The 25857-nt window shown below is 40.7% G+C and overlaps 1 protein-coding gene across 2 annotated transcripts; it reads left to right on the top strand.

The window, feature by feature from the left end:
* Nucleotides 1-2163: 2163 nt before the first annotated feature.
* On the top strand, nt 2164-24983 carry MYCT1 (MYC target 1; the record flags this gene model as incomplete). Of its 2 annotated transcripts, none has more annotated exons than XM_081998140.1 (2): nt 2164-2413; nt 24408-24983. In XM_081998140.1, 2 exons carry the CDS (start codon nt 2164-2166, stop codon nt 24938-24940), a joined length of 783 nt encoding a protein of 260 aa, XP_081854266.1. In that variant the 3' UTR covers nt 24941-24983. The 2 variants fall into 2 exon arrangements, with proteins under 2 accessions (XP_081854266.1, XP_081854267.1); XM_081998141.1 differs by having other exon boundaries at nt 2357-2413; nt 24413-24983.
* Nucleotides 24984-25857: the final 874 nt, after the last annotated feature.

The following is a 25857-nucleotide window of genomic DNA, read 5'->3' as shown; positions in this document are numbered from 1 at the left end:
AGTAAAAGACTGCTCATTTCGTTGGAACCGAACTCACATCGGCGATTTACTTGACAGCTCGTGCTTTACATACCTCTGTCTCCCATCAGTCAGTGGAAGTGACAGTGTGCTATACTTGCCAGTATAATGAATGGTGATGAACATTTTTATCCATCAGGATACCTCAAGCTATGACGATTTTATTTTCAGGAAAAGATACTTCTCAATAGAGGAAAATGAAAGAACTAAGGGCTTTACCAAGAAAATTAATTCTTGCGACATTCAGAAATAAAATGAACTGAACGAAAATTAGTCTAATATTTGAAATATTATATTAAGACAAGGTTTATGATGTATCAACATGCTTTAGCTTTTTGGTGGCAAAGATTCCATTTTAATTACGACAACTCAGGATTTGATGCACTCTACCTATTTTAATAAGTTCTGTTACACAAACTTGCAATTCTTTATTTTTCTTGCAAGAGTAAATAGTGGAAAGAGGGTTTGAAACTGAGAGATCCTTCGGCTTATCAAGTCATTGTAAGCCCAGATCATGCTGATTCATTTAAAACACTATTTGCTGCAACTTGCTGATAAGGTTTATGGGTGTATGGCCCAGGTAACAATTTTGGTAGTCCAGCTTCTCTGATCTGCTGCTGACAGTTACCCATATCAGCTGTTTGTTTCTGAGGAAAATGAGAGAACTTTCATCTTGAAATACCCTGTTCAGAGAGAAATTCTCATGCTTCTTCTCATTGCTGATGACTTTCCCATAAAGCATTAAGGTTCATATTTCATACACTTGATAATATGGAAGGTTTTGTTATCTGTACAAGTGTCCATGTCTGAACTCAGCTGCTTTTCACTAGATTAAGGTCAGTGTTTAATTCTGTTTTACAGTTATCATCTCAATAGATGCACTCAGTAAACTAAAATCACCAAATTTCCTCATTTTATAGTTTACAATACTTCAGTTTTGTTGTATTTCCATGTACTCTTAGAACATAAAACTAGCCCTAGTCGTAGAATTCTTTAATTTGTAAACTTTTATCATCTGCTCCGGTATCTGTGTCCCGACCAAACTAAATAATCCCAGCATTTCTTATCAGGTTGTATCTTGTTCACAGGCATCTGAAAATCAGATTTTTTTCATTCAGGTGCTTAACTCAGTATTTGGATACATCATTTTAAACACCAGCTTTCAAAGCCACCAGTCTTCCATTAACTATCACAGTATCTTTACTCAGTATTTTTTAAAATCTATTTCATATAAAAAAGTCCAAAACAAAACAAAACAAAAAAAAAACCAAAACAAAGATTCAACATTAAAATTATGCCAGATCCAAATCTTAAGATTCATTATGAAAAGTAGATGTAGCTGATTCTTGTTTTTTAACAATGGGCAAAACAAAACGTCATACAACTCTTCAGAGAACAGAGGTTTGACATTCACAACAGAAGGTTTATGGACATCCATTATCTGCAATGTATTTAAGAGGAAAATAGAATCAGGTCCAACAGAATTTATCACGTAAGTACAAAATTATATATTTTATTAATCCCCATACATTCTCCATTAATTCTGGGTCTCTGTCATTAAATATCTTGGTTATTTTCCTTTGTAGGGGTGTTATTATTGCTATTCGTTATATTTAGCAGCAGGACCTACAAACTCCAACAGGGAATTAACACTGCATTGTATTAAAACTGTCCAAACAATCAGCTCAAAGCCTGCTTGTGTTCCAGGGAACTTGTATTTTAGAATGGGGTGTGGAAAGGAAAAGAATTGGCAAAGGAAATCTGAAGTACAGTCATTAAAATATTAATGCCTACAGTTACAGTCAGGCCCAGCTTGCTCCTCAAACTAGCTGAAGAACAATGGCGAATACTTAACAATCCTCATACCCTAAATTAAAATACTAATGAAATGGTGTTTTTTAAAAACCTCTTGACACTTGTCCTATTGAAAATTCCCACCGAATACAAGTGCTTTTGAATGTTTAAGGAAGGCCTCCAACACAGAAAATCATTAAAGGAAAGGAAAAGGAATTTTCATCTCTCTATCTCTGGACATTTTGGGGTTCAAAAAGTTTCAGAGAAGGAGGAGATTTGGTATTGTTCTGAGTCAATTTGCTCTGGCTGAGGAAATGACGAGAAGGAAACTACTTCCCCGTCTCGGGAACCATGTGGTGTTCCAAGATAAGGCGAGAACTTGCTAATTCAAGTCCACAAGCAGGAAACATGATACATCCACTTCCTTTCAGGCAAACAACAGAGTTCCCTGGCAGCACAAAAGCATTGCTTCTACTGCTAAATCTCAAACGGTCAGAAACCCATTGCTCCTCTGTGGACATACCATTCTATATTTGTTATTTGGATGTTATGGATAGAAACAGTACTTACTCTCCAATCACATGGCCACCAAAGTTTTGGGGTAAGGATTTTGCTTCTTTTTCTAGAATATCGTTAAAGTAGATGCTGAGATTTGCTGGTGATTGCCTTAAAAAATGCATCTAGATACTTTCAAGCCTCGTGTTGGAAGCAAAAATAATGAACTGTGTTTCTTGCAGCGCAAAAGATTGTTTTCCAAATGTTTCTTTGACAGAGCTTTATCATGTTTTTAAGCTAATCAAGACAGCAGGAACTACCAGGGCAGAATTGATTGTTTGACAAACTTCATTACTGAAGTCAGTTGAAAAGGTGTCTATTGACTTCAGTATGTTTCAGATCAGGCAGATATTCTCAACCCTTTAATGGATGTACCTACACAGCAAACATGATCCGTTTCATCTTCTGATGAAAAAGAGAGAGCAAAAACTAAATGTATTGCAACCTTTGAAACAGGCTCTTACTCTTCCAGAATAAAAAAATTATCTGTAATTTGTTGTGGTGCCTCATGATCAGATTTTCCTTACTTTTTTCTCAACGCATATTTTGAGGAAATTTATTAAGACTGTTTTCTTTCACCCAGACCTGGGAATGGTTCTTTAACTGAAATGTATGGAGTGTGAGGTGGAAATATATGTTATACTGAAATTCATTTAAGGTGATTAGGTTCAGTGACTTGATCCTAAAGGATTCTGTGCAACAGCTGTGGAGAACACTCCCTCCAAAAAGGTCTATTGCTTGCTATGTTTAACATTAACATCTATTAAAATTTAGCATTAGAGTGAATTATATGATCTGTTTTTGTCTATTATTATCGTTGCTATAGAGCAATGACCCCTCCAAGAATCCGTGCACTATCTAAAACTGAAAAATAATATGCATTAGCAAAATAGGACTTTTGTTGCATAGAAATGCCCTGGGCAAAGAGTGGAAAATGACTATACAAGAACATTTAAAGAAGTTCCTTCATTTCCTTAGCAAGAGAAACAATAATCTGTCGAATGCCATCCACATGTTTCCTGCAGTGACACGTATCTTTTCCTACTGGGAGACCATGAGCGACTCACTTCATTTTTGTGTCTTGGGTTAAAGAGTAAGACAATGGTACTGGACGTCTTTGAGACAGATTAACTGAGGAAGAAATACTGTTGTTATTGTTTCAGAGTCTCTTGTTGTCTGGAGGTTGCCCGCTGGACTCTGAAGAATAACTATAATTTTTGTGGAGTGGAACTACATGTAATGGCCCTTTCAGAGCAAAAATGAAAGTGCTTTCATCAACATGTACTTTAAGAATTCTTGTGTAAAAGGTGCTGCCTCATGTTACTGCAGTTTTGCTTTTATTCTGAGGTAAATTATTGCTTCACTGTTATAGAAACACAAGAAACAGCAAAGGTATATTAAACTCTAAGGATTCGTTCACCATACTGCTCAGACTGTGGGCAAGGCATTCTCCATCCTCACGAAGAGTCAGCTCGCAGCTTGGGTTTTTGTGAGGGGCTTGCATGGTCCTTGGAAAGGAGGATGCCTCTTAGGTTTTTCTTATTTTTCTGACAGATTTTAGAAGGGTTAAAAGCATTTCCCCTTCCTTTCTTGTAGGTATATCATATGTGGTAGACTAGGAACTAGGGACACTATATAGTCTCTGTCAGAAGACAATGAATGACACAAGCTCACTGTGAGGAAACTTCACCTAAAATAGTAGAAGTGCATTTTCTGACATCCTTGGAGATACATGGCCTGAGGTAAAAATAAACTACACATAATAGATATAAATAAAATTGAGTTCTTTATTAAATGAGAATGCAGTACTTGAAGCTGTGATTTTTCAGGATATTGCTAACAGGCGGTTTCACAGTTTTTCTAAGCCGCTCACCACATAGTGCTGTGAGTCTGAACACATTACCAAGATGCAGATCATTTTCCATGCACGTGTGACTTCTCAGCAGCTCCCATGGACTTGGCCAAACTGTAAACTTCAACATGTGTGCAAAGGTTTGCTGAGGGGAACTAACTTTGTGAGAAAAAAAAAAATGCTGTAAAAATTTTTAAAGCAACTATTTATAATGATTTTTAAACTCTTACAATTTTATAAACCATCTATTGTCTAACAACTGGTTCCCTACTCTGAAAAATACAGAGTCATCCTGTTTTCTAAAGCTGTCTCCGATGGCAACTTCACACAACAGCATCTTAAAAGTGACTCGAAGAATTTTAAAACAATGGACAAATTAAACTGCCTTCCACTTACTTATGTGTGAGCACATATAAATCTTTTTACAACTGCTCCAGGTTAGTGGAAATGTGCATGAATAAATCTGTGTAGATAAAAACAAGATATACACACCTTGATATAAGTCATGCTGTGTGAATTACCTAAGTAGTCTGAATCCTCTCTCTATATTCATGCAAAGACCTTAACAAATAATAATATTTTAAAAAATTAATTAGCACACTTTTTTTGCAAGCTCAGTGTAGTGTCAGAGACAGCCTCAAGACTCAGTCACATGCTTAGATGCATATCTTGCAGGACTTCTGAATTCAGTCTTCACCATCATCATTCTGCAGTAGTTTTGAAATGTTAAATTATGCAGCGGAGTAAAACAGAAGCAGCAAAACAGTAGTTTTGCTGGCCTAAAATAAATTTTGCTGGGAAAAAAAAATTAATATTAACCTCTTCTTCTGGTTTAACTTCATGAGTTTCATGATAGTGCTGCTGGCCCTGTGAGCAAATATCCTCTGTGCGACGTGTCACAAGCCCAAAATCGGGATTCTGATTCTCACTTCGCTAGAGCTGTTCCCTACTACAGATGTTGTGCAGAGTCTTTGTAGACATTTGTGCCCATTTCACACAAGCTGTCTGAGCTACTGCAAGGATGCAGGAGCTCAACTCTTTCAGGTGCCAGCTTCTATGAAGCTGTGTAACCTCTGGTCACCCTACTTTGCAGTAGGAATCCATAGTATGGTACTTGGCAGAGGTAGGAAGAGAAGCACTTCAAGCCAGCCTCTGCTGAACTTCTTCACTGTTGGTATCACATAGGACTGTAGACAGAGAATCTATTGTTTTTATTTTTTTATTGATAGTTTCAAAATGGATATTTGGCAATAGCTGAGTGAGAAATTCAGGGTTTGGTACCCATGCATCAACTACTAATTTCGTTTTTTACTGTTTTAATATAGTCTTTATTGAGTTCATTTTGATTTATAAGTTAACAGTGGGAGCAAAGATGTTTCCATTTTAACCAGGAGTGCATTTCTTGTAATCCCTAAAAGCATTTTCAGTCGCACACAATTAAATACAATAAATGGCTTTGAGACAATCCTATTTCTCCACTTCAGATAGTAATATACTTTCAGATCAGGAAATTTAATTTAAATAGTACATTTGATCAATATGACAGCAGCAGAGAGAAAAAGTGTAAGCAGATATTAATCAACATAAACTTAGATCCCTAGACTATCCTTCAGTCTAGTTTTACTCAAGTATCTATTTAAAAAGGCAACATTACTATTTAACACCTTAAAAACATTGAGGACAATTTTTCTTTTCTTGAATCAGAATCCAGGGTGTTTTTTGCCCAGTGTGTGGAAACAATGCTATATATCAGCTGGCTTCCAGCATTTTAAGATTGCGAATTGCCTGGCACTAATACTTTAAGAATTATCACTTGATTTTATAAGCTACAAAAGCACTCATGGTTTTAAATACAATGGCAAATTTTGCCTTGTCTCTCCCTCAGCCCACCAGTCTTCTCATTCAAATGTGTCTGCGTGAAAGAGGTCAGACTATATACTCTGCTGGAAGAGACGGTCATTAGGGATGAGCATATTCTAACGTCTGAGACTGTCGTGCTATCATGTTACTGGTGTGGCAATAATGATGGTTAAGGACTTTGTGTCATTCTCTTTATGAACTGAAATACTACTTGTGACGGGCAGCACTGACACGAACTGTGACCCAGTTGTCAAACACAGGAAGTCCAACTTAGACAGCCATGGGATCTGATTTCTCTTCTGGGGTCTTTCAGGGGTGGTAGCTGTGGCAGAGAAGAAGCAACAGCAGCAAATCCAGCCCAGTTCTTTACAAGTGAGAAAAGAAGCATTTTGTTGTGTGGTGACCAGGTTAACCCTGTTGGCTTCCACCCTGATGACTGTGTCGGTGCATTTCCAGCATACCCCCCTGGGTGGTCTCTTCTCATTCCCTTTGCTTCCTTCCAGACACTTTGCACCCCTCCAGTCTAGCCTTAGCAGCATCAAATAAAGACTCTGGGAGCTGCCTCAACTGCGCTGCTGGAGATGTGGAGGCACACAAACGCTACAGTTTGGAGCCAATTGTGGAACTCTTGGCAGCGGTAGCTTCTACCAGGTCATTCTCTTCCTAGCTTGATGGCTGGAGAAGACCAGCATAAACCAGAATATCCCAGAGGGCCTTTATCCTGGTGGACTGGGCATTGCTGATAGGACAGAGGACTTCAGTAAGCTGAAGACGCAGTTCCTTTGCTGGCAGACAGGAGGGAGTGAAGGCGTGACATAGAGGCACTTATAGGTGCTTTTACACCAGTGAGTAGTGTAGAGACAACCCTCAGGGTTCAAGTGGAACAAAATAGGAGGAAGACTTGGGAAAATGAGAGCCTTGGATTCAGGTGCAGTATCAGCCTCAAGGATGTATTTCCTGAACCGCTGTTTTTCTTCTCCCCTCCCCTTCTGTTCCCTTTTCTCCCTCTTCACAATTTCACCCTGGCATGTATATTCTTCCTGGTATTTTAATTAGTGGCGATGAGCCAAAACAGAGCAAAGTGTTTGAAGACAGGCTGTTAACTGCATCAACTGGAATTTTTTCTTGCAGTAGTCTCTTTTTTGGTCCCTTCCCTGTGTTTTGGAAAACCCCAGTGATTTTAACAGTGCAATACTTGGCAGCATATCACACATCGTAAGGAGCTCATAGCACAAGGAATAAATGTTGTCACAGGAGAGATAATCTCTTTCTGCAGAGTCTTTAGGTTAGATCACTGATGCCTGCAAAAGTTTGGAAATGGGATGTGAAGAAGTGATCTCATTTCTTTTGAAAGCACTCTGCTGGAGTCAAATATTTTCAGACTTTACAGGCTCCTGTTGTTGGAAGCAGCCCCGATGGGAGAACAGAGAGGGAGAGGCAAAACGCTTTCTTCCAACCTCATCATGCAGTCCTGCTCTAGTGTTTTAGGGAATAATTCCTTCCAGTGCTTATCCAAAGTAGTAGGACATTGTCCTCTTCAGGAAATAGAGATTAAAAATGAGAATAGAACCTCTTAATGCACAAATATGAGTATTGCCATCACCCAGAACACCACACTGTATTTTTGATGACTAGGTAAGCAGTTCTCCATTCATAGTACTCCTGGGGACGAATTGTATTCCAGTTATAACTGACTTTGTCAACCTTGAATTTCTTTAACCTCATTGCCTTTTTGCATTTAGTTAAAACGATATATAAACAATAGATAAAATTATCCAATAAGGATAAAAACTAAAAGCAAGACAAATTCATCAATACATGGAGAGGTAAAGGGGCAGAATGGTTCCAACAAATGTTATCAGAAGAAAGGATGATCCATATTGATATGGTGAAGACAAACATATCTGAAAGAATATATCTGAGTTCTTTGGCCAGGAGCCTGTACTAATACCTCCCCCATGTCACAGATATATATACGCACACACACACACAAAATGTGGTCTTCACACTGACTCTGAATCTCCCCATCTAGCCTACACTGACTCTATCTGCAGTGACAACTTTCCTGCTCAGACTTCCCGGAGTGCCTTATTACCCACTGCCTTACATATCTGTTTGCATAATACTTGAATTTCGGAGCCTGGTTTCTGGCTCATCAGGGATATTGATCCATCACTCAGGACTTGCAGCTCAGGGCTTTACTTCATGATGTATGATATTAAAGGACTCAAAGCATTGAGCAGACTTCTGGTCCCCATCATGATGGAATTAATGTGAGAGTAAATCATATATGAACAAACCCTCCTTCTAGATCCCCACCTATCTTTTCCAATCAAATAAATGTCTCATACTTCCAGGTTTGTTATTATAGATTTTCTAGAGCCCCTCTGGTTCTTTATTGCTTGCCTAACCTTCCATCTTCTGACTAACATTTTCTCCTTTACTTGTTCAAGCTGGAACCTTAAAAAAACCCAAAAGTTGCACATCTCCAAAGCTACCTTTCCATAGACATACCCTTAAGAACTCTGAAAACAAAGAGCAGCTTGTCTTTCATTCCCATTTCACAGCCAAATATATCTACTGATGTTAGCAAAAGAGCTTGTTTTGAAGAACATATGATCCAAATGCCCCCATTGATTGGTTCTAGTATATGTCAGTGGCATGTGAATTTGGACAACCCAATATAAAAGCAGTCTAACATAAAATAACTAGGAAGGAGAGATGCATTTCCTAGTTCAGTCAGAATGCTCTCTGAATTCACTACATGAAATGGCTAGGAAAACTGGTGGAAAATAGCTCCTTGGAGAGTTTTTCCCTGTTAGCCCAAAAGATATTGATCAGATGGACTAATGAGAGCATTATTCCTCTAAAATATTTGCAAAATGTTGTCTGCACTAGAAATTCCTTGTTGCGTGAGTGGTGTGACTGCATAACATAAGGTAGAGTGCAGAAAGAAGCAAAGTATGCCTACACCCCTTTGTGACAGTCTGGTATGGACAGACCATGTCCTTGGGGCTGCAGATTTCCTCGATTCTATCAAGTAATGAACCTACAAGCATACCTGGCTTCGTGGCTGTGTAGCTGTGTTGAGTAAAGGCAATGGTGGCATAAAGCCTTCTCCCACTCCTCCTACAAGAAACCTGCCAACACTGCACAAGACTTCTATCAACTTAAAAATGTATTCAGATTTCTGAGGTAGGGATCCTAACACGGAGTAAACCACATTGATTCTTCCCAAATTCACTGAGAAACTAGAAAAGTTTTATTTTCCTATGGTCAGCTTGAACTTAGAGCAGGCTGGCTCCCCCAAAAGACGTTCGTGGAAATAAGCATACTGGGAGGCAGATTTTTAACAGGGTTTCTAGAAGATCAGACAGATGATTCCTCCATGTTTCAGGTCCCAATATGAAAAATAGAGGAAACTTCTCTGTGCTGCTTCATAGGAATGTTGTGAAGAGAAAAATGATGAGGTAAAATGTGACAGCATCAGACAGAAAGCCAGTTCTGGTTTTGCAAATGCTTCCTGTAAACACACTGATTTTTTTCCAAGTACATTTATCTGTGGAGTAGATGTGTGACACAGATATAAAATATGATACATTTAAGCAACAATATGAAAGACAATGAGATCTTTATAGTAGTATTACATCCTTGAAATGTTACCCTTTTTCCTACCAATCTGAAATCTAGTGTACCTACAAATTGTCCCTCCTGCTCCTCAGTGAAATATTACATGATGCCACAAATGTAATAGTAATGCCATAATTCCAGGTTACTTAACCAAATGAGTAACTTCAATGAATAACTTTTTTTCATATTGATGGCAGATAATTGCAATGTATCTGCACGGTGAATGTGCCGAAATCAGGACTGTGAAAATCCTGTACAGCTCAGCAGAGTTTTTAGGACAGAGACCAGTTTTGGTTTTGTTTGTCACAAAAGCCACACAGTGGGACCTCAGCCAGACCCTGGGAACATAGTACCCAGACAGAAATAAATAATGGCAACACCAGTAAAACTCAGCTTTGCCCGTATAGGAACCAAGGCAGACTTTTTTTTTTATTGCTTGGAGAGGGCTGTAGGGTTGTGCATCCTCCCAGGCCTAGCAGCATCAGAGTAACTTTTGCTCCATGGCATCTGGAGCAACAGAGATTTCCCCTGACTAATGACAATTTTTTCCCCTTCAGTGTGGCTGTCATTAGGAGATACTGATCCACATGAAAATCTTGTGAGAGAGGTGTAGAAAAAGTCACATCGGTCACATTTCAGCATAAATCCCCTTGCACTTCTCAAGTACTCAAGTGGTCAGAAGCCGATTTAAGTATCCCACACAGTTTTGATAAGGATCATGGTAGCTAGAGGACTGCTGGGGCAACTCACACATACCACCTTTCCTCCGCCTGAGCTTGTTAAGATCTCTACAAGGAAGAGGGACGTTGTCCTATCCACCAGGTCAAAGTCACCAGAAAATCTTCCTGTTTCCAGCTCCCCTGACCACAGCGTGAGCTGACTTGGGATGTGTTACAAGGCAGCAGCAGAGCAGCCTGGGCTAGTGACTCAGAGAGGACGCAGCTTTCATGTAAATGGCATCAATACTGTGCGAAATGGCGACCAGGGCGTGAGTTTAGCTGAGGGAAGGAGAGCATGTGACGGTGAGGCATTAGCAACGGCAGCAACTGTGTGTGAACATCAGCCCTTCGGTGGCAACGTGGCAGCAGTGGATCTTGCTCCTCTGTAACACTCAAGGTCCCTGACTGCTCCTCTGAAGTCCTCCAGAGGTATTCTTATACCAAACGAGAAATAAAGCTATGACTTGCGATGCAATTAAAAAGGAAGGCATTGCTCATCTTCCCCATCTTAGCTTCGGGGTATACCATGTCTGTGCTCTCCTCCAGCGGTGTTTGGGAAGGGCTGATTTGTGTGCAGCGCTCCAGTGGGATTTCTTATGCACGTGGCAGCAGCGTTTGCTGGAGCGGCTGCGGCTTTGTGCTTCGCTGTCTTCCAGCATTGCCACAGAGAGCTTGAAGCAGCCGGGCAAGAGATGCTGCGCTGCACCTTCTGATGCCACTCGTGCTGCTGCCAAACTGTTGCAGGAAGCCAGCACTTCTCTATACTTCATCAGGGACAGGAGTCAAGGTCATATGTCAAATCTAAACACATGCCCTGCCTGCATTGATTTCTCCCGGAGAAAGAACCGTGTCTTAGCCTTACGCTATGTTTTATTTCCAGCTAACTTCTGGTGGTACCGTTTTGTATCAGCTAATAGACAACTATGGTTTTGTAAAAACCCTACATAAAGATTTACCAGATAGATCATATACTCTCTTCTCAAGGGTCAGAATGATTAAGCTATTTCAAATTTAATATGATTATGCTTATTTTGTTATCAGTTAAGTAAAAGACTTAACAAGCATGTGAAAATTATCACTTCCATTACTGAAGCAAAGGGGATTATATCAGTAATCAGACCTTGCGTTTAGGAAGCTAATATGTAAATCCATTCCAAGACCTTACGTGCAGGCCTGTCAGAGAGATAAAAGTATATATTAATGAGGGACCTATTTCTGTTCTTGCCCTTACTCTGGCAAGCCCAAAGAAAAGAGTATTACTATCGCTGGGTGAAAGCAACCAACTATGTCGTGAAGAGACCAGTCTTATTTTTGCACGCTCTCTATTCAGAGCACATTTTCTTCCTTGTGTATAAATTATTCTTTTAAAGTGATTCTATCATCCTGAGGCTGTGTTTTTTGGCCTTCTAATTACTGTTTCTTTCCTGCTTTCCCCACCCCCCGACGCAGCCATTGATTTATCAAATGTGTAACCATCTTTAGCAGGAATGAGGCAGATCTAAGGTGGTTGAAGGAAGAGGCAAAGTTTCTTCAGAGTATTATTTAAATATTAATCAAACACAGAGAGCATACACATTTTGGCAATTACACCTACTGTATTGACTATGTGGTGCTGCCTGTTTTCACATGAGCTTCCTGGAGCATCATGCTTTATTTACCTACCAAATCCAGAAATCTAGTCTTTAGGAAACAAAGTGTATTTCTTCTTCCAGGCACCACACTAGTGAATGTGAATCTCTCACATAACAAAAGAAGCTTACTGCTTTGCTTTCTCCCCACGGTAAACCCCCCATAGATGCGTGCTCAGCTGCTAGAGCCTGGCAGGATTCAGATTCAGATGAGTTAGTCTCAGCCCATTGTGCGTGCACTGGTTCTGCCTCAGTTGGTGTAGAACCTATTGAAGGAAAATGCTTTGTATTTATACACAACTTCCAATTTTGCCATTTTAATTCATTTAATCAGGAGTCAAAAATCTTTGAGAGCCAAATGAGTGGCTGTGAGCATTGCCATGTCCCCCATACAGAAGATTAATCTGAAGCGTGGAGATCGAATGAGATGTCCACAACCACAGAAGAAGAGCACAAAGTAAAATCAAGACTCAAGACTGGCCCTTTTGTCTTTGTAAGATTATCTTAATTTCATAACCCTATGCTTTTGTCTGGGGAAAAAAAAAGAAAATCAGAAAAGACTATCAATAACAGTACAGAAAACTTCATTTTTTCCTGCTTTTCGAAGTAGGATCTTCACTTCCTATACAAACTTAATAAAAGGTACTTATTCAGATTTTGAAACTTTTTTGCACCAAGCAATCCTAAGTTATTCTCCTACCAACCATTCAAAAGCAAAGAAAATGTAAAAGTAAGTTTTTAGACTGCAGTAGATTTGGTTCCAAGGTGATAATTTATTCCCCTTCCTCTTGAGGAGAAGGAGAAGAGACTTATGTGGGTTTGATTTTCATGTATTGAAAATGGGACAATAGCAACTTAATATTTATCTGTTAAATAACCTCAAACAAAAGTCCACCAACAATACAGATATAGACAGCATTGTTATGAAATAACGTATGGGAAATTTTCAGCAAAATAGTCGGGGAAGGAAAAAAATAGTCAGTTCAATGTAATGCAAAAACTTCTTTGGTCTCTGACACACGCTTGCTGAAGCAAACAGCCAGGGCAGTTTCTGCTTCTCTGCAGAGGCCTCTGCCTTGCCTCCCTGGCATCTTGTTTGCAGAAGAAAACTTATTTCCTGCTTCAGACATTTGAATTCACAATACAGCGTCTTAACAGACACTTAGGGCATATTTGACCATTTAACTGACATCTGTTAATTTTAAACCCTTTGCTTTAGAAAAATTACGTTATATTGATGCCATCTCTCAGTTATCCAGGATAATGGAAGGATGAGCCAGCCAAGCAGACACATGGTTTCTGTGGAAGGTGCATAGGTTATGCAGCCAGAACATAAATGAAGGAGACCACTGATGGCTCTGTTGACTGAGAAGTGCAGGAGCCTCTAGGCAAGTAGGACCTGGACCGTCCTGGTGCAAACACCACTGGCTCATGTGAGATAAGCACCAATGTCCCACTTCACACTGAGTCTCCAGCCTGGATCGTCTGTCCTGGGTCGTCAGGAGTTGTCTGATACTGCAGATCAATAATCATCTCGCTTAGAAATTATACTAGCTTTTATCAGCTTGTGGTCGCACAAATTCTTGTGAGTACTAGTTAATTATGTTTCCTAGCCCACACTGAAATAGATATTGAGAGGCATATTTGGTACAAGATAAATCTCTGAAACTGATTGATGGTCACACAGGAAGTACTGGGAGAAAGAAAGCTCAAACTTCTGATCTGCAGATAACTAATTGAAGAGTACAGTACAACCACACATGAACATAAATCTGTATTCTCAAAATGTTCACTATTATACCTGTTGCCCGAGGAAGATAAACATAGCAGGAGATTTTTTTTTGCATTACTGGGTGTAGCTTGGATATTACAGCAGTGAAAAAAAGCAGGAAAATCTCATTTAAATACAGATCACTCTTCCTGCTCCTAGAATATTTATTTACTGCATACTTTAGATCCGTATTCAGTTCACAAACAGCTCCTCTTCTTCCCATTTTTCAACTTTGTACAACTTTCTTAATTTGCACCTGAAAAAGGCCCTAGCTTCAGCAATCTCAAAAAATAATGAGGCTATAAATAGAACCCTAAACACTATTTTCATTTATGGCTATTTTTGAACAAGCAATGCACAGGTTAGACCTGTCAGCAGGATATTCTGTGGCAGTATTTCAAAGGCAGTATATTTCTGAGTGAGAAGAGACTGTTTCGGAGAAACTTTACAATTTTGGGCCCCAGTAGATTTTCTTCAGCTTCTGCCAAGACACTATGTTGTACGTATCTGTTTCATTCAGTTTGGCTATGTTAACGCATGATGTACATTTAAAATGGGAAGTAAGAGGGATGGAACTGGGAAGGGAAGATTGCTCCTTTCCTGGAAGGCAGGTGAGCAGCTTGCGGGGGTAGAGGGAGAGAGATTGCACAGTTAAGAGCACGGAGCAGAAACAAGGTCCTGCCTTTCGGGTGTCGGAAAGAGACACTTGAGACCCAGAGGCAAATGTGCAGAGGTTGCAGCACTTCTGAAAAGCGATGCACTGAGAACCACTGCTTGTAGGATGGACTGGGCAGGCTGGAGTGCGGTTTTTATTTCTAGTATACCCGATAGCTCAAGGTACTCAGGGTATGCCTTGTCACTCTGAGTTTTCTCTCTTCAAAAATATTCTACTTCACATTCTGATAAAAGTCGGACTTTCAGTGTAAATACTCCTTGGCCATTTGTGGGTTCTCACAGTAAGGACAAGCTCCACCTGAAGCTGTGTATGGATCAGGCAGGCTCTTCTCAGACCCCAGACAACAGAATTACTGTGGTGGGACTGAGGATGATTTCAAAGTATTCCTTACGCTACAGTCTTCCCAGTAACCTGAAAACCTTGTGCTTTGTTCTAACCCTGGATGTCTTCTGTTTTCTTAAACGTAGCACAGGTACTTTGGTATTTCCTCCTTAATTTTAAGAATTTTAGCAAATCCTACTTAATTTCAAGATTTCGTTCCAGTCACTCATGCTTTGTTTGTATAGGAAATTATTTTATTCTCAAGCTCTGTAAAATAATCTTATCGATTAAGTAATAACTATAATGCCATATTGTACCGTGGCAAATTGTGATTTACTGATTGATTTAGGTTCATGCAGAGGCCATTTAGCTTAGGCCTATGCTCTGGTTTTGTGAGGTTGATAAGAATGCCTTGCCAGAGGATTGTTTGCTGCACATGCAGAAAAGATCAAAATTATATTACTGTCTTTGTAATGCATTAGGAATCATAATGAAACCATGCAGTAAAAAAGTTTCTATCTCTGTCTGCGTAAAGGAATCTTTGCTTTATTGTATACAGTTATGCCAAAGGCATTATATTGAACATGCTGACATCTCTATCTTAGATATTTCCTTCTGCTTATCACAATTACTCTTTTTTTATCATTCCAGTAAAAATCAACTGCCAGTAATACCAAGGGAACATCACTAACTCTGAGTTGGTTTGTGGGATATTGAGATGGCATATTCCACTCTTCTGGCTTTTTATCACAATGAATTATGGTATTAGTAAAAAAACCAAATGTACTCTGGTGCATGGAGATCATTCTGGACATCACTATGGATGGCAAGAAATATGAATTTAAGAACAGACTTAGCCTCATACTTCTCAATCAGCACAAATATTTGCACAAAGCCACAAAACCGTGCAAGCTCTACTTCACTAAGCTTCTGAACACTTTTGCTGTGCCTCAATCTCCCTTACTTTCAAAGCCTCTGCAAAACGCTAGTCCTTAACTGTTTATAGCAATGTAATTCTGGGGTTTTCTGATTTTTGAGGTACCATTAACATCTCTGTAACCTTTCGTTGGAATGTTTCTTGTTAGCTTTTTCTGACACCCTATTTTATTAGAATTAACGTGGTTTGTGTATCGTTTAGCTTGTCAGCACAAACTCCCAGCAGAGGGCAATCTGTTCCTAGGCAGGTTGCTCGATTGCGACGTTAACCCTCTAATAAACAGGCGGCCCCTCTGCAATTCAAATGGGCAATTAATCCAAGGTCACAGACTGCATTTTTTTTTTCTTTGTCATTTACTTAATAATTTTTCAGATGCTTCCGGAGCCTATTTGCTTACCTGATCGAAGAAAGTCTTAGAAACTGCACAAAATAACGTCAGTATGGACCTTGAGCTGCCGTCTGTTCTACCTTCTTTTTTCAAGACAGGATTAACTATATTACAACAACTCTTGACTGATATTAGTTTTCAAAATCTTTAATGGGGGTAAATGCTCCACCTCCCTGGACTGTCTATTCTAATTCTTCCATGTCCTCACACATAGAAACATTTTTTAATTTCCTTTCCTCTATTTTAAACCCAGTATTTTTTATTTCACATAATCACAGAATCATTAAGGTTGGAAAAGACCTTTAAGATCATCAAGTCCAACCATCAACCCAACACCACCATGCCCACTAAACCATGTCCCGAAGTGCCACGTCCACACATTTTTTGAACACGGCCAGTGCTGGTGACTCCACCACCTCCCTGGGCAGCCTATTCCAAAGCTTGACCACTCTCTCAGTAAAGAATTTTTTCCTAATATCCAAACTAAACCTCCCCTGGCACAACTTGAGGCCATTTCATCTCATCTGTCGCTAGTTACTTAGGAGAAGAGACCAACACCCACCTCACCACAACCCCCTTTCAGGTAGTTGGAGAGAGCGATGAGGTCTCCCCTCAGCCTCCTCTTCTCCAGACTGAACACCCCCAGTTCCCTCAGCCGCTCCTCATAAGACTTGTGCTCCAGACCCCTCAGCAGCTTCGTTGCCCTTCTCTGGACACGCTCCAGCACCTCAGCATCCTTCTTGTAGTACGAGGCCCAACATTGAACACAGTATTCGAGGTGCGGCCTCACCAGTGCCGAGTACAGGGGCACCATCACTTCCCTACTCCTGCTGGCCACACTAGTTCTGATACAGAATTTTAGCTGCAGTGCACATAAAAACAACTGTTTAGTTATTAGGTGAAGTGGGAGAATTACTCTCTGTTGCTGCGGAAAAGAATCTTGCACTAGCACAGGCCAAGTAAAACAACCCTCTAGCAAGCTGAATGTCGAGCACTGACATTTCTGACAGTCAATCTATCTTACTTATTTTATTAGATCTCATGTCCTGCACAATCTGCTTTTCTTTTACCTTTTTTTTTCCCCACAGATTCTGTTTTCCAGATGCTGCCATCCTCGTCTGTTTGTTTTCTGGACGTCACAACTACCTGAACCACCTTGTGCTGCAGCCTGTCACTCTCACTCTTTCCACAAGAGTCTTGTGTGACCTTTCTTAAACTTTTGCCATGACTAAGATCACAGCTGGTTGATATTACACAGCAACTGATTCGCCCACCCAACTGAATCATGGACTGCCTACAAATGATTAATGAGAGGTTGTTTTGCTTATACAATTAGTGATAAAAATCAGAAAGATAGTAATGTCAACACGTCAGATACAGAGAAGTTGCTTTTTTGAACTCAGCGTGACAACAGCAGCACAGGATTTGGCTACTGATACCAGCCCCAGCTTTAAACTAAGTTTTCTTGGAGCTGGTAGAACCTGCGTAAAATTTCAAGTAGTTCGAATCACTTCAAACCTTCTGTGGTGGGAAAAAGTTGTGGCTCTCTGGGGCCAGGGTATTCTTCATTTCCAAACTTGCTGCTGGGATGTGTGAGGAGGAGTAACTGCAGCCTGTCCGGCTTAGGGATTTACATTTGCTACAGCTGTAGGAAGATGCTATGCGTTTGTTAAAACTTTGATGGACACTGGCTGCTCCTGTCTGGTTTTGCACAAATGAGGCTCTTATGAATATCCACGGATGACTTACCCAAGCCACACTTGAAACCTGAGACACTGAGACTCCTGTAAAACAGCATCTAAACCATTCTTACTAGTCAGATTACTAGATTTGTCATTTGTAAATGCAATTCATGCTTTAATACACTAGCTGGTGCTCTACTCTAAGCTGTGCAATGTTCAGGTATGAATTCCCATGCTGGTTTGTATGGTTTTTATACCAGCTTTTGTCACTGAGCTTTCATTTGGGGAAAAAATATAGGGTAAGACAGAGGCTGAGCTGGATTTCTGCATGTCTGAGATCAAACCCTCTACCAGTTGTCAAGGCTTCTCAACTTTGGGACAAGGCAATGTGTGCGCGCGCAAGCGTGTGTGCTTGTAGGGGGGGAATGCTTGCTTACGTGCTTGGACAAGTTTTGAGTCAGGAAAGAGAGCTCACAAAAATGTGAGAAGGAAAGAACTAAAATGGAAATAAATTTACAATTCTAAAATTTGGATGGAAATTATAAAAACAGCTCTTTTCCACTATACAACATGGTGATGTGTTCTGATGCTTCTCATTGCTAATATAGCTGAAATCAATGAGCTTGTACGTTCTACATACAAGCTTGCTGGAAACCACAAGTTTGCATGTTAGCTGCGCAATGCTTCACGCTAGTTTTGGGCAGGCAGAGGAAAAGAAAAATGGGAAAATTACCCTCAATTGCTGAAGTAAATGAGCAGAATCTTGCTCTAACATAATATTAGTAAAACCTCTAGAGCAAGCTGAGTTTGAACCCTGAACAATGCCGTTCTTTACTGACAAGCTACCTTACCACTTCTAATAACTTTAAGGTAAAACTACTTAATTATTTCTCTTTTAATAAAGCAATAAAAAAAAACTTAAGAGTTCCAAAAGATAAAGAAGAGTGTAATATTTGAAAGTCACCCACTAGAAATCAAATCAAATGTGTAGGTATCACTTCACCCGGTGGGTGTGTTCTCCTTCCTTGTGCTTAGCAATAGCATGAGCAGAACTATGCTTGGAAAGGTAACTGGCTCTTTATTAACTTTTTTTAGCTATTATTGGCAAAGATGCGGTTCAAATTCAAGTCATGTGCGCACAGCGCGACTAAAAGATGCTTCTCCATTTCTCTTTCCTTTTTATTGAGTACTTTGTCCCCGCTTCTCCTGCGCTGGTTCTTGCTCTGAGCTGCTCTCATTGAAGCTGCTACTTACATGATTTTCAAAGGTACTACTATCCCTTCATACACTTGGCCAGCTGAAAAGTTTACAAATGTATATATTTGTGAGCATGGGACAAGGAAGATCTTGCGCCCACCTTAATTTTACACCTTGGGGAATTTATCACAAGGCTACAAGAAAGGTGCAAGTCCCAAGGATTTCCTGAGTTCGGGGAGCAAAATGCTGTTCCAGCCCGTCTGAGGGCAAAAGGGAGATTCCTTGGGAAAAGTCTTACGTTCTAGTGGAACAAAATCCAGAGTGAAAGTCAAATGAATCCTCAATGCAAACATGTGTTTAATTCAAAGAGACGTCTTGCTATCTGATGTGGTCCATGCACATGAAAGGAAGGTCCACGCAAATGAAAGCCTCACAGAATTACAAGATTTGACCTACGTCTGCAAGGATCATGCTAAGCTCCATGTGGTAGAGGCAGGATGCTCCATCAAAAAAATCAAATCCATTTTATGAAGAGTTTGGTTGATCCAGGGACTGACAAGTCTGGGTAGGGACTGTGTTGCTAATTTTTTGTGAAGTATACCCCAAGGTGATGAAGGAGAGAAGGTAGGCCACTTCTCAGAAGACTTGCAGATTAGTATGAGCTCCCTTTAGGTGGCCTTGCTACTAATGTCCAGGTTAGATGGGAAGAACTTGTTTCAGGGCCATAACTAGGAAAAGCACTTTATCAGCCAGCCTATCATCTTCACTAATAACATGTCCAAATTTCTGCTGTGTGGATTCTATAGAGTGGTAAGGACTTGCTACCAGCTATCAACTTGATCGGATATATACTAACGCTTCATATACACAGTTCATGGGAAGCTATAAAAGCCTTAAGGAAAGCTGCAACAACCATGAAAAAGCTTTGCATAGCAGAGGCAATAATTCCCTGTACAAACCTGTAGCACTGCATTTGCTTAAAACTGCGTGCAGAAATCAGAGAGGAGGGAATAGAAAGACTTCAGAAGGAATTGCCTGATCTGGATAGATCTGGGGCTGACAGGCACGTGCTGGCTTGGTATTCGGATCTGGGGGTAACATCCAGAAGTCATGGGTGTTACTGTGGGTTCTGAGCCTCCAACCCTTTTAGCATGGGCACATTGGAAGTACCATAGATAAGAAAGGTAATGTACCTAAGATATTTGGTTGCTTTGTTTCCTTATATCCTTTATTTCTGGCTTTGAACCCTAAAGTCTGTCCTGCATTGTTGAAAAAAACCTTTGTCCTTCACCTCAGCTGGTGTTAGAGGTGAGAGTGGAGAAAATTGACTGAGACAGGGTACCAAATCTTTTCAGTTGTGGCATAATCGAATAAAGCAGGCAGTGTGAGCAGCCTGAGAAACATACAGATGAAAACATATTTAAGGGAACAGCATCTGGGGAGCTATTGTTATTGTCAGCATCCCTACTTTATCCCCAAATTTGGGGTTGTTTTTTTTTTTCCTTAAAAAGCAGAGGACAGCATGACATGCACAGCTCTCAGGAAACCATAAGATATTTTAATGGCTTCTTGGGACACACTTCATGTCAGCATTGCTCTGACTCTCCTGAAAGGTTAGTTCTGCCCTGGCACTGCCCAGATTAAGGAAGAGAAAAACAACTCTGTGAAAGCCAGCTCTTCCACTCAAAATCCCAGGTGCAGTAAGTCCCATTCTGCCTTTGATCTTTCTCTCTGTTTGGTATTTTCTCCAATGTACCTCAGGGCTGTGATTGCTTGACGTTCTAAAGAGGAAATCAATGGGCATGGATTTACAATTCTTCAGTGTAAGTTTTTAGAACTGAATTACATTTCGGTGAAATTCGTCCTCTGTAGGGAGTCAACAAAGTGCAAGTTCGGCCTATTAGTGTGACCCACAGTTCCCACTGAAGTCAGAGGGAGTCTGGGAATAGAAAGAATAAAGTGTCTGTAACCAATGGGTCTAGTGATATTTCTACAATAAGAACTGAGAGGATTAAACGTAGGTCCAAATTGAAATGAGAGTATTTGGTGTACTAGATGGCAACTGCAATAGTCAGTGTAAATCCAGCTGAGTTTCTCCAGGGAATAATTTGACCCTCTATTTTTACATTCATATATAGAAGTAGAAAAATAAAAGAATCAAATAAGTTAAAGAAAATGAAGACATTGTCCAAAGGGATAATTGTTTGTGCTGTACATCCAGCACAGGGGAACAGCACGTGGGAAGGGCTGAAGAGCTGCATTCGATACTTTTGTCAATTCCCTCATCTGCTTTTAACAGTGTGAAATGCTGATTTGATTGTGCAGGTGGTGAAAATTATGGCTAGAGGGATGCAGGGACAAATCCTCACCACGGTGCACGGCAACCCCAGAGCCAGGTACACTTGTGCGGCTTGCTGTGCGCCTGCTTACACTCGAGCCCCGCAGAGATCCCCTCTCCTCCTCCCTGCTGGAGCTGAGACCCCAGACAGGAGCAGGAACATCAGGTGGCAACACAGAGCCCTGTGGAATAGAAAGACCTCAGAATCAGGGGGATCTCTTGGCAGTCTCAAAATGTGATAACATAAGTAGCATTCGAGCCGAGGTGCAAGAGAAATCAGCCTAAGAAAGGATTAGTTCTTGCTCCGCTTTCCCACAGCCACGCAGGGACAGCAGGAGGGGTGCTCAGACTGCAGCTCTAGTGCTTGGGAAGTGCTGGCTTTGGGACACTCCCTGGGATGTCCTCAACTGGAGGTGGCCAAGTCCTGGCTCTCCCTTCCCACCTTCAGGGGTATCAGCAGGAACTTACAGTAACAGAATGTATTAAACCCATTAAAATGTCATAATAGGCTATTCCTGACCAAAAGGGGCACAATAAGGCCTGCCGTATCTCTGAAGATGTTTTATAAAGGGCAGAATCATGATGAGTTTGTCAGAAGGCTGCTTACGGTGACAGAGCTCTGATCTGTGGCCAGGAGTTGCAACGCAGGATGCTGCCTGTGAGTTCTTGCAAAAAGCAGATCAGACAGTCACCTTTTAGCTTTAGCGTGCCCAGTCAGGAGTTTTTTAGTGGTAATAATAAGGGCTTAAAGAAAAATTATATTTTAGGGTCAGGTTTATCTCACTTCTGAACAGAAGTACAACAAAGCATTCCCAAAAGGGACCAGTGCTTTGCAACAATATCCCATGCTTTTTTCTCTCCAGTCTTTGCTTTATTTTCCCATTTGGAAAGGATAATGCTTAGAAGGCTATCTGAAAGCTGAGGTTACAAGCAAGCAACAGTAGGATCGCATAGCCATCCAAAATATCAGTGGCTTAATTAGAGATTAAATTTTCTGGGCCTCATGGAACTTCAAGTCTAGCCTGAAAAATGTAAGGTGAATAAACTTGGGTAGGAGATTTATGGTGATGTCAGTAATTCTTGATAATGTTGGTCCCGTCTAGAACCACACCTGCAAAGACACGTATGGTGAATATACTGCCCCTGACAGGTTTGATGGACAGCAGCAAGGGCTGTGTTCAAATTTAATGCTTGGACTCCCCACCCAGAAACCTGCAAAAATCTTATGCTGAACTTTTTGGTGCTCAAGGAGCTAATTTTCCCCAATAGCAAGTATGAATCACATAGCTAACAATTTTTCACTGAAGGGAGAAATCTAAGAAGATTGATAAGGAAGTTGATAATAACTAATTCTTAAAGGGCAATTATACCAATAATCATTTACATTTGCCCTGCTGGAAGGAAAGCAAATGCTTGCTTTACCCCTCCTGCAGTGACCCGCCCTAGGTCTAAGCCTTGCTAGACACCAAGACATGCCTTAAGCAAAGGTATCTGATGGTGCATACTGGGGTGCCTCTGCCTGCAAGCCGGTCCCGCTGGCTGTGCCTGGCACCTCTCCTCTCCCTCTGCGGTGTGCCAGCTGCTCTCCGTGGCCATCCCTTGGGACACTTGCTCTCTTTGCCTCTCCAGCACCTGCTTTGGCCAATTCCCACAGCTCAGACTTGGTGTCGTTATTTGGGGTTCTGGAAATGACTGTTTGTGCAGCACCATAAATTCAGGGGAAACTCTTTAACAGCTGTTACTTTGCAAGAAAACTTTAAACCTTAGTCTCATCTTGCCCTTTTTGGGCTCTAACATCTGCATCCCAGTCCTGGAGTTACTAACCTCTGTCACAGTGGCCAGCCAAGCAGAGCGTTAGCTGGCCTGTGCTTCTGTACACTATAGAAAGGTATACCTCTATCTAATGAATACAATTTCCTTTTTAACAGAAATGCTTCACAAACATGGTAACACAGCACAGACAGAATAAACATGTTTCAGGCTGTCCCATGGTTCTTTTTCACTTATTCCCTCTTTGGTCCACCAGTAGTCAGCATAGTGTTCCTTCTTGTTTGAGATCCAATCACTTCTTGAATTTTGAGGGGATCTGTAAAGGTTTTGTGTTCATTTTAGGCCTTATCCAGCATTACAAATGTATCTCCAAACTTTTTAGAACAGCAATAAAGCTGGTGCTCAATTGCAAAAGTAACTGAAAGTTAATTGCAAAAGTTTTCTGAAGTAACTGTCCTAGTCCTAGGAATATACAAGGGAAAAGTCTTATTCCTCCACACTGTGAAACCATGTGGGGGAGAAAACAATCCTAGACATGCTCTTTTTTGTTTTCAGATCTCTTAATTCTTGAAAGCATTTATAATAGAGCTATAAATTTACTTTTCTTAATGGCAGATTAATGCATCTTTAAATTGGGTATTGGGGATGGGAAATAGTCAAGAGACTTAGTATTACTAATGGTTATCTCTGACCATAATCATTTAGAATACAGTAATTTACATTAATTACTATGAGAATTTAAAGTATCTGTTACTCAGCAGTAAAAAGCTGGGACGTATTCTCATGTTGTAATGAATACAAGGCTTACTCCATTAAGAACATGACAGAAACTACATCACTGTTGTAATGGATGAGTTTGCAAACACATACACATAATACATAAACGTCTATAAACAGGATGACAAATCTGCATAAATCCACACCTCATATTGCCCCCAGAAGTAGATGTGTGGCAGTTTTATAACACACCTTGGGGCTGGTGGGTGGCTGATTCTTGGACAGACTAAAGACTTTTCCCTTGCATGGGTACAGAAACTGGTATTAAATGCAAGCTACTTTCTGGGTGTTGTTGAATTATGCAAATTAAAAAAAAAATGTAGTGAGAGCAATCTGAACTGCTGTGTTTGTGCTGTAAAGCTCATGTATTACATACAAAGATCTTGGGCTTTGTTCATCTTTTAAGGAGGCTGCCGTCTTCAATTAATTTTCTGGCAGGAAACCCCTTCCCAGTTAATGAAATAACCTTGCTGTGTATTTTTGCTGTATTTCAGAGCAGATAACAATAGCCTTCACAGTGTCCATGGTGGTTGGACTAGTGATTGGAGGGATCATCTGGGCATTGTTCACTTGCTTGTCCCGTCGCAGAGCTAGCGCCCACATTTCCCAGGGGAGCTCCTCAACCTTCGGCCGTCGATCCAGACCCTCCTCCCATGGCCACACTAGTGGCAGGACTGGATTTTACCGCAACAGCAGCTGCGAACGTCGGAGCAACCTCAGCCTGGCCAGCCTCACCTTCCAGCGGCAAGCCTCCCTGGAGCAAGCCAACTCTTTCCCCAGGAAGTCAAGCTTCCGCGCGTCCACCTTCCACCCTTTCCTGCAGTGTCCTCCCCTCCCCGTGGAGACGAACAGTCAGCTGATCACCCTCACTCCCACAAATACCACCACGACCCTTGTGGGAAGCACCACCAACAGCTTAAGTCGACCCGAATTTCACTGGTCTAACAACAGCCTCCGCATCTGCCACTCCACGCAAACCCCCCCTCCTGCCTATGAAACCATCATAAAAGCTTTCCCAGACTCCTGAGCTGGATCTTTGCCACAAACACGCATGTGCATTTTAAGGGGGAACCTCAATCAACCCAACGATTTTCTGTGCATGATGACCTCTGAGAAGTCTCCGGCTGCCGTTGCGGAGGGGACATACATTGCCGAGAGGCGGGTAGCGGCGATTTCTTAGAGCACAGTATCCCACTGTCCAAGGGGTCACTTGTATTTGCACTGCTGGCTCTAATTTACTGCTCTGACATACGCTTGCATATTTATAGTGTTGTATCTTTAATTATAACCATTTTATCTTCACTTTAGAGGAAAGAAAATGCTGCCACATAAAAATGCCACATCATTTCTTGAAGAAACAGATCATGTTAGAGATTACTGATATACACATTTCTGAAAATTTCACTACTCTTTTTTTTTTAAAAAAAAAAGAATTTCTAGTTTTACATATTTTCCCAAGGATGCTAAATTTTCAGACAACACGTCCCATTACTCGACTTCTTCCTATAGCCACAGAACAGCTTCTGTCTGAGGAACCGTAGACACAGACCTTGTAGAGGATTTAACATCACAGCCCTGGCTGTGGTCATAGGCATCCTGTTCTGCTAATTGTAGAGGAACATAAAAGACTCTGTGTTAGGGCTGCTTGTATATAAGTGTGTGAAAATTCTTGAAGTATACCAAGCTTCATGCAGAGAGAAGTTTCGAACAACATGCTAAATGCATGGTAACAATTATAAAGAATTTTCTGTCTGCAGCCAGCAGAACAGGTAGTCACATTTTAATACACAGTAAGACTGTACAACAGCAGAACTCCTCATGTTTCATTTTCCTAGTTCTGGTTATCAGGATAAGCAGCATGAATGACAACTATTTTTTTAATTGTTTCCTGTTTTGAGATGGAATTACTCATTTCCTTATTTCAAATTGTTTTTCTCAAATTGT

This window comes from Phaethon aethereus (genome assembly GCF_964289735.1).
Source record: "Phaethon aethereus genome assembly, chromosome: 3".
Lineage (NCBI taxonomy): Eukaryota > Metazoa > Chordata > Aves > Phaethontiformes > Phaethontidae > Phaethon > Phaethon aethereus.
Note: the sequence above shows the minus strand (reverse complement) of the source record. Positions and strands in the feature narration are given on the sequence as shown.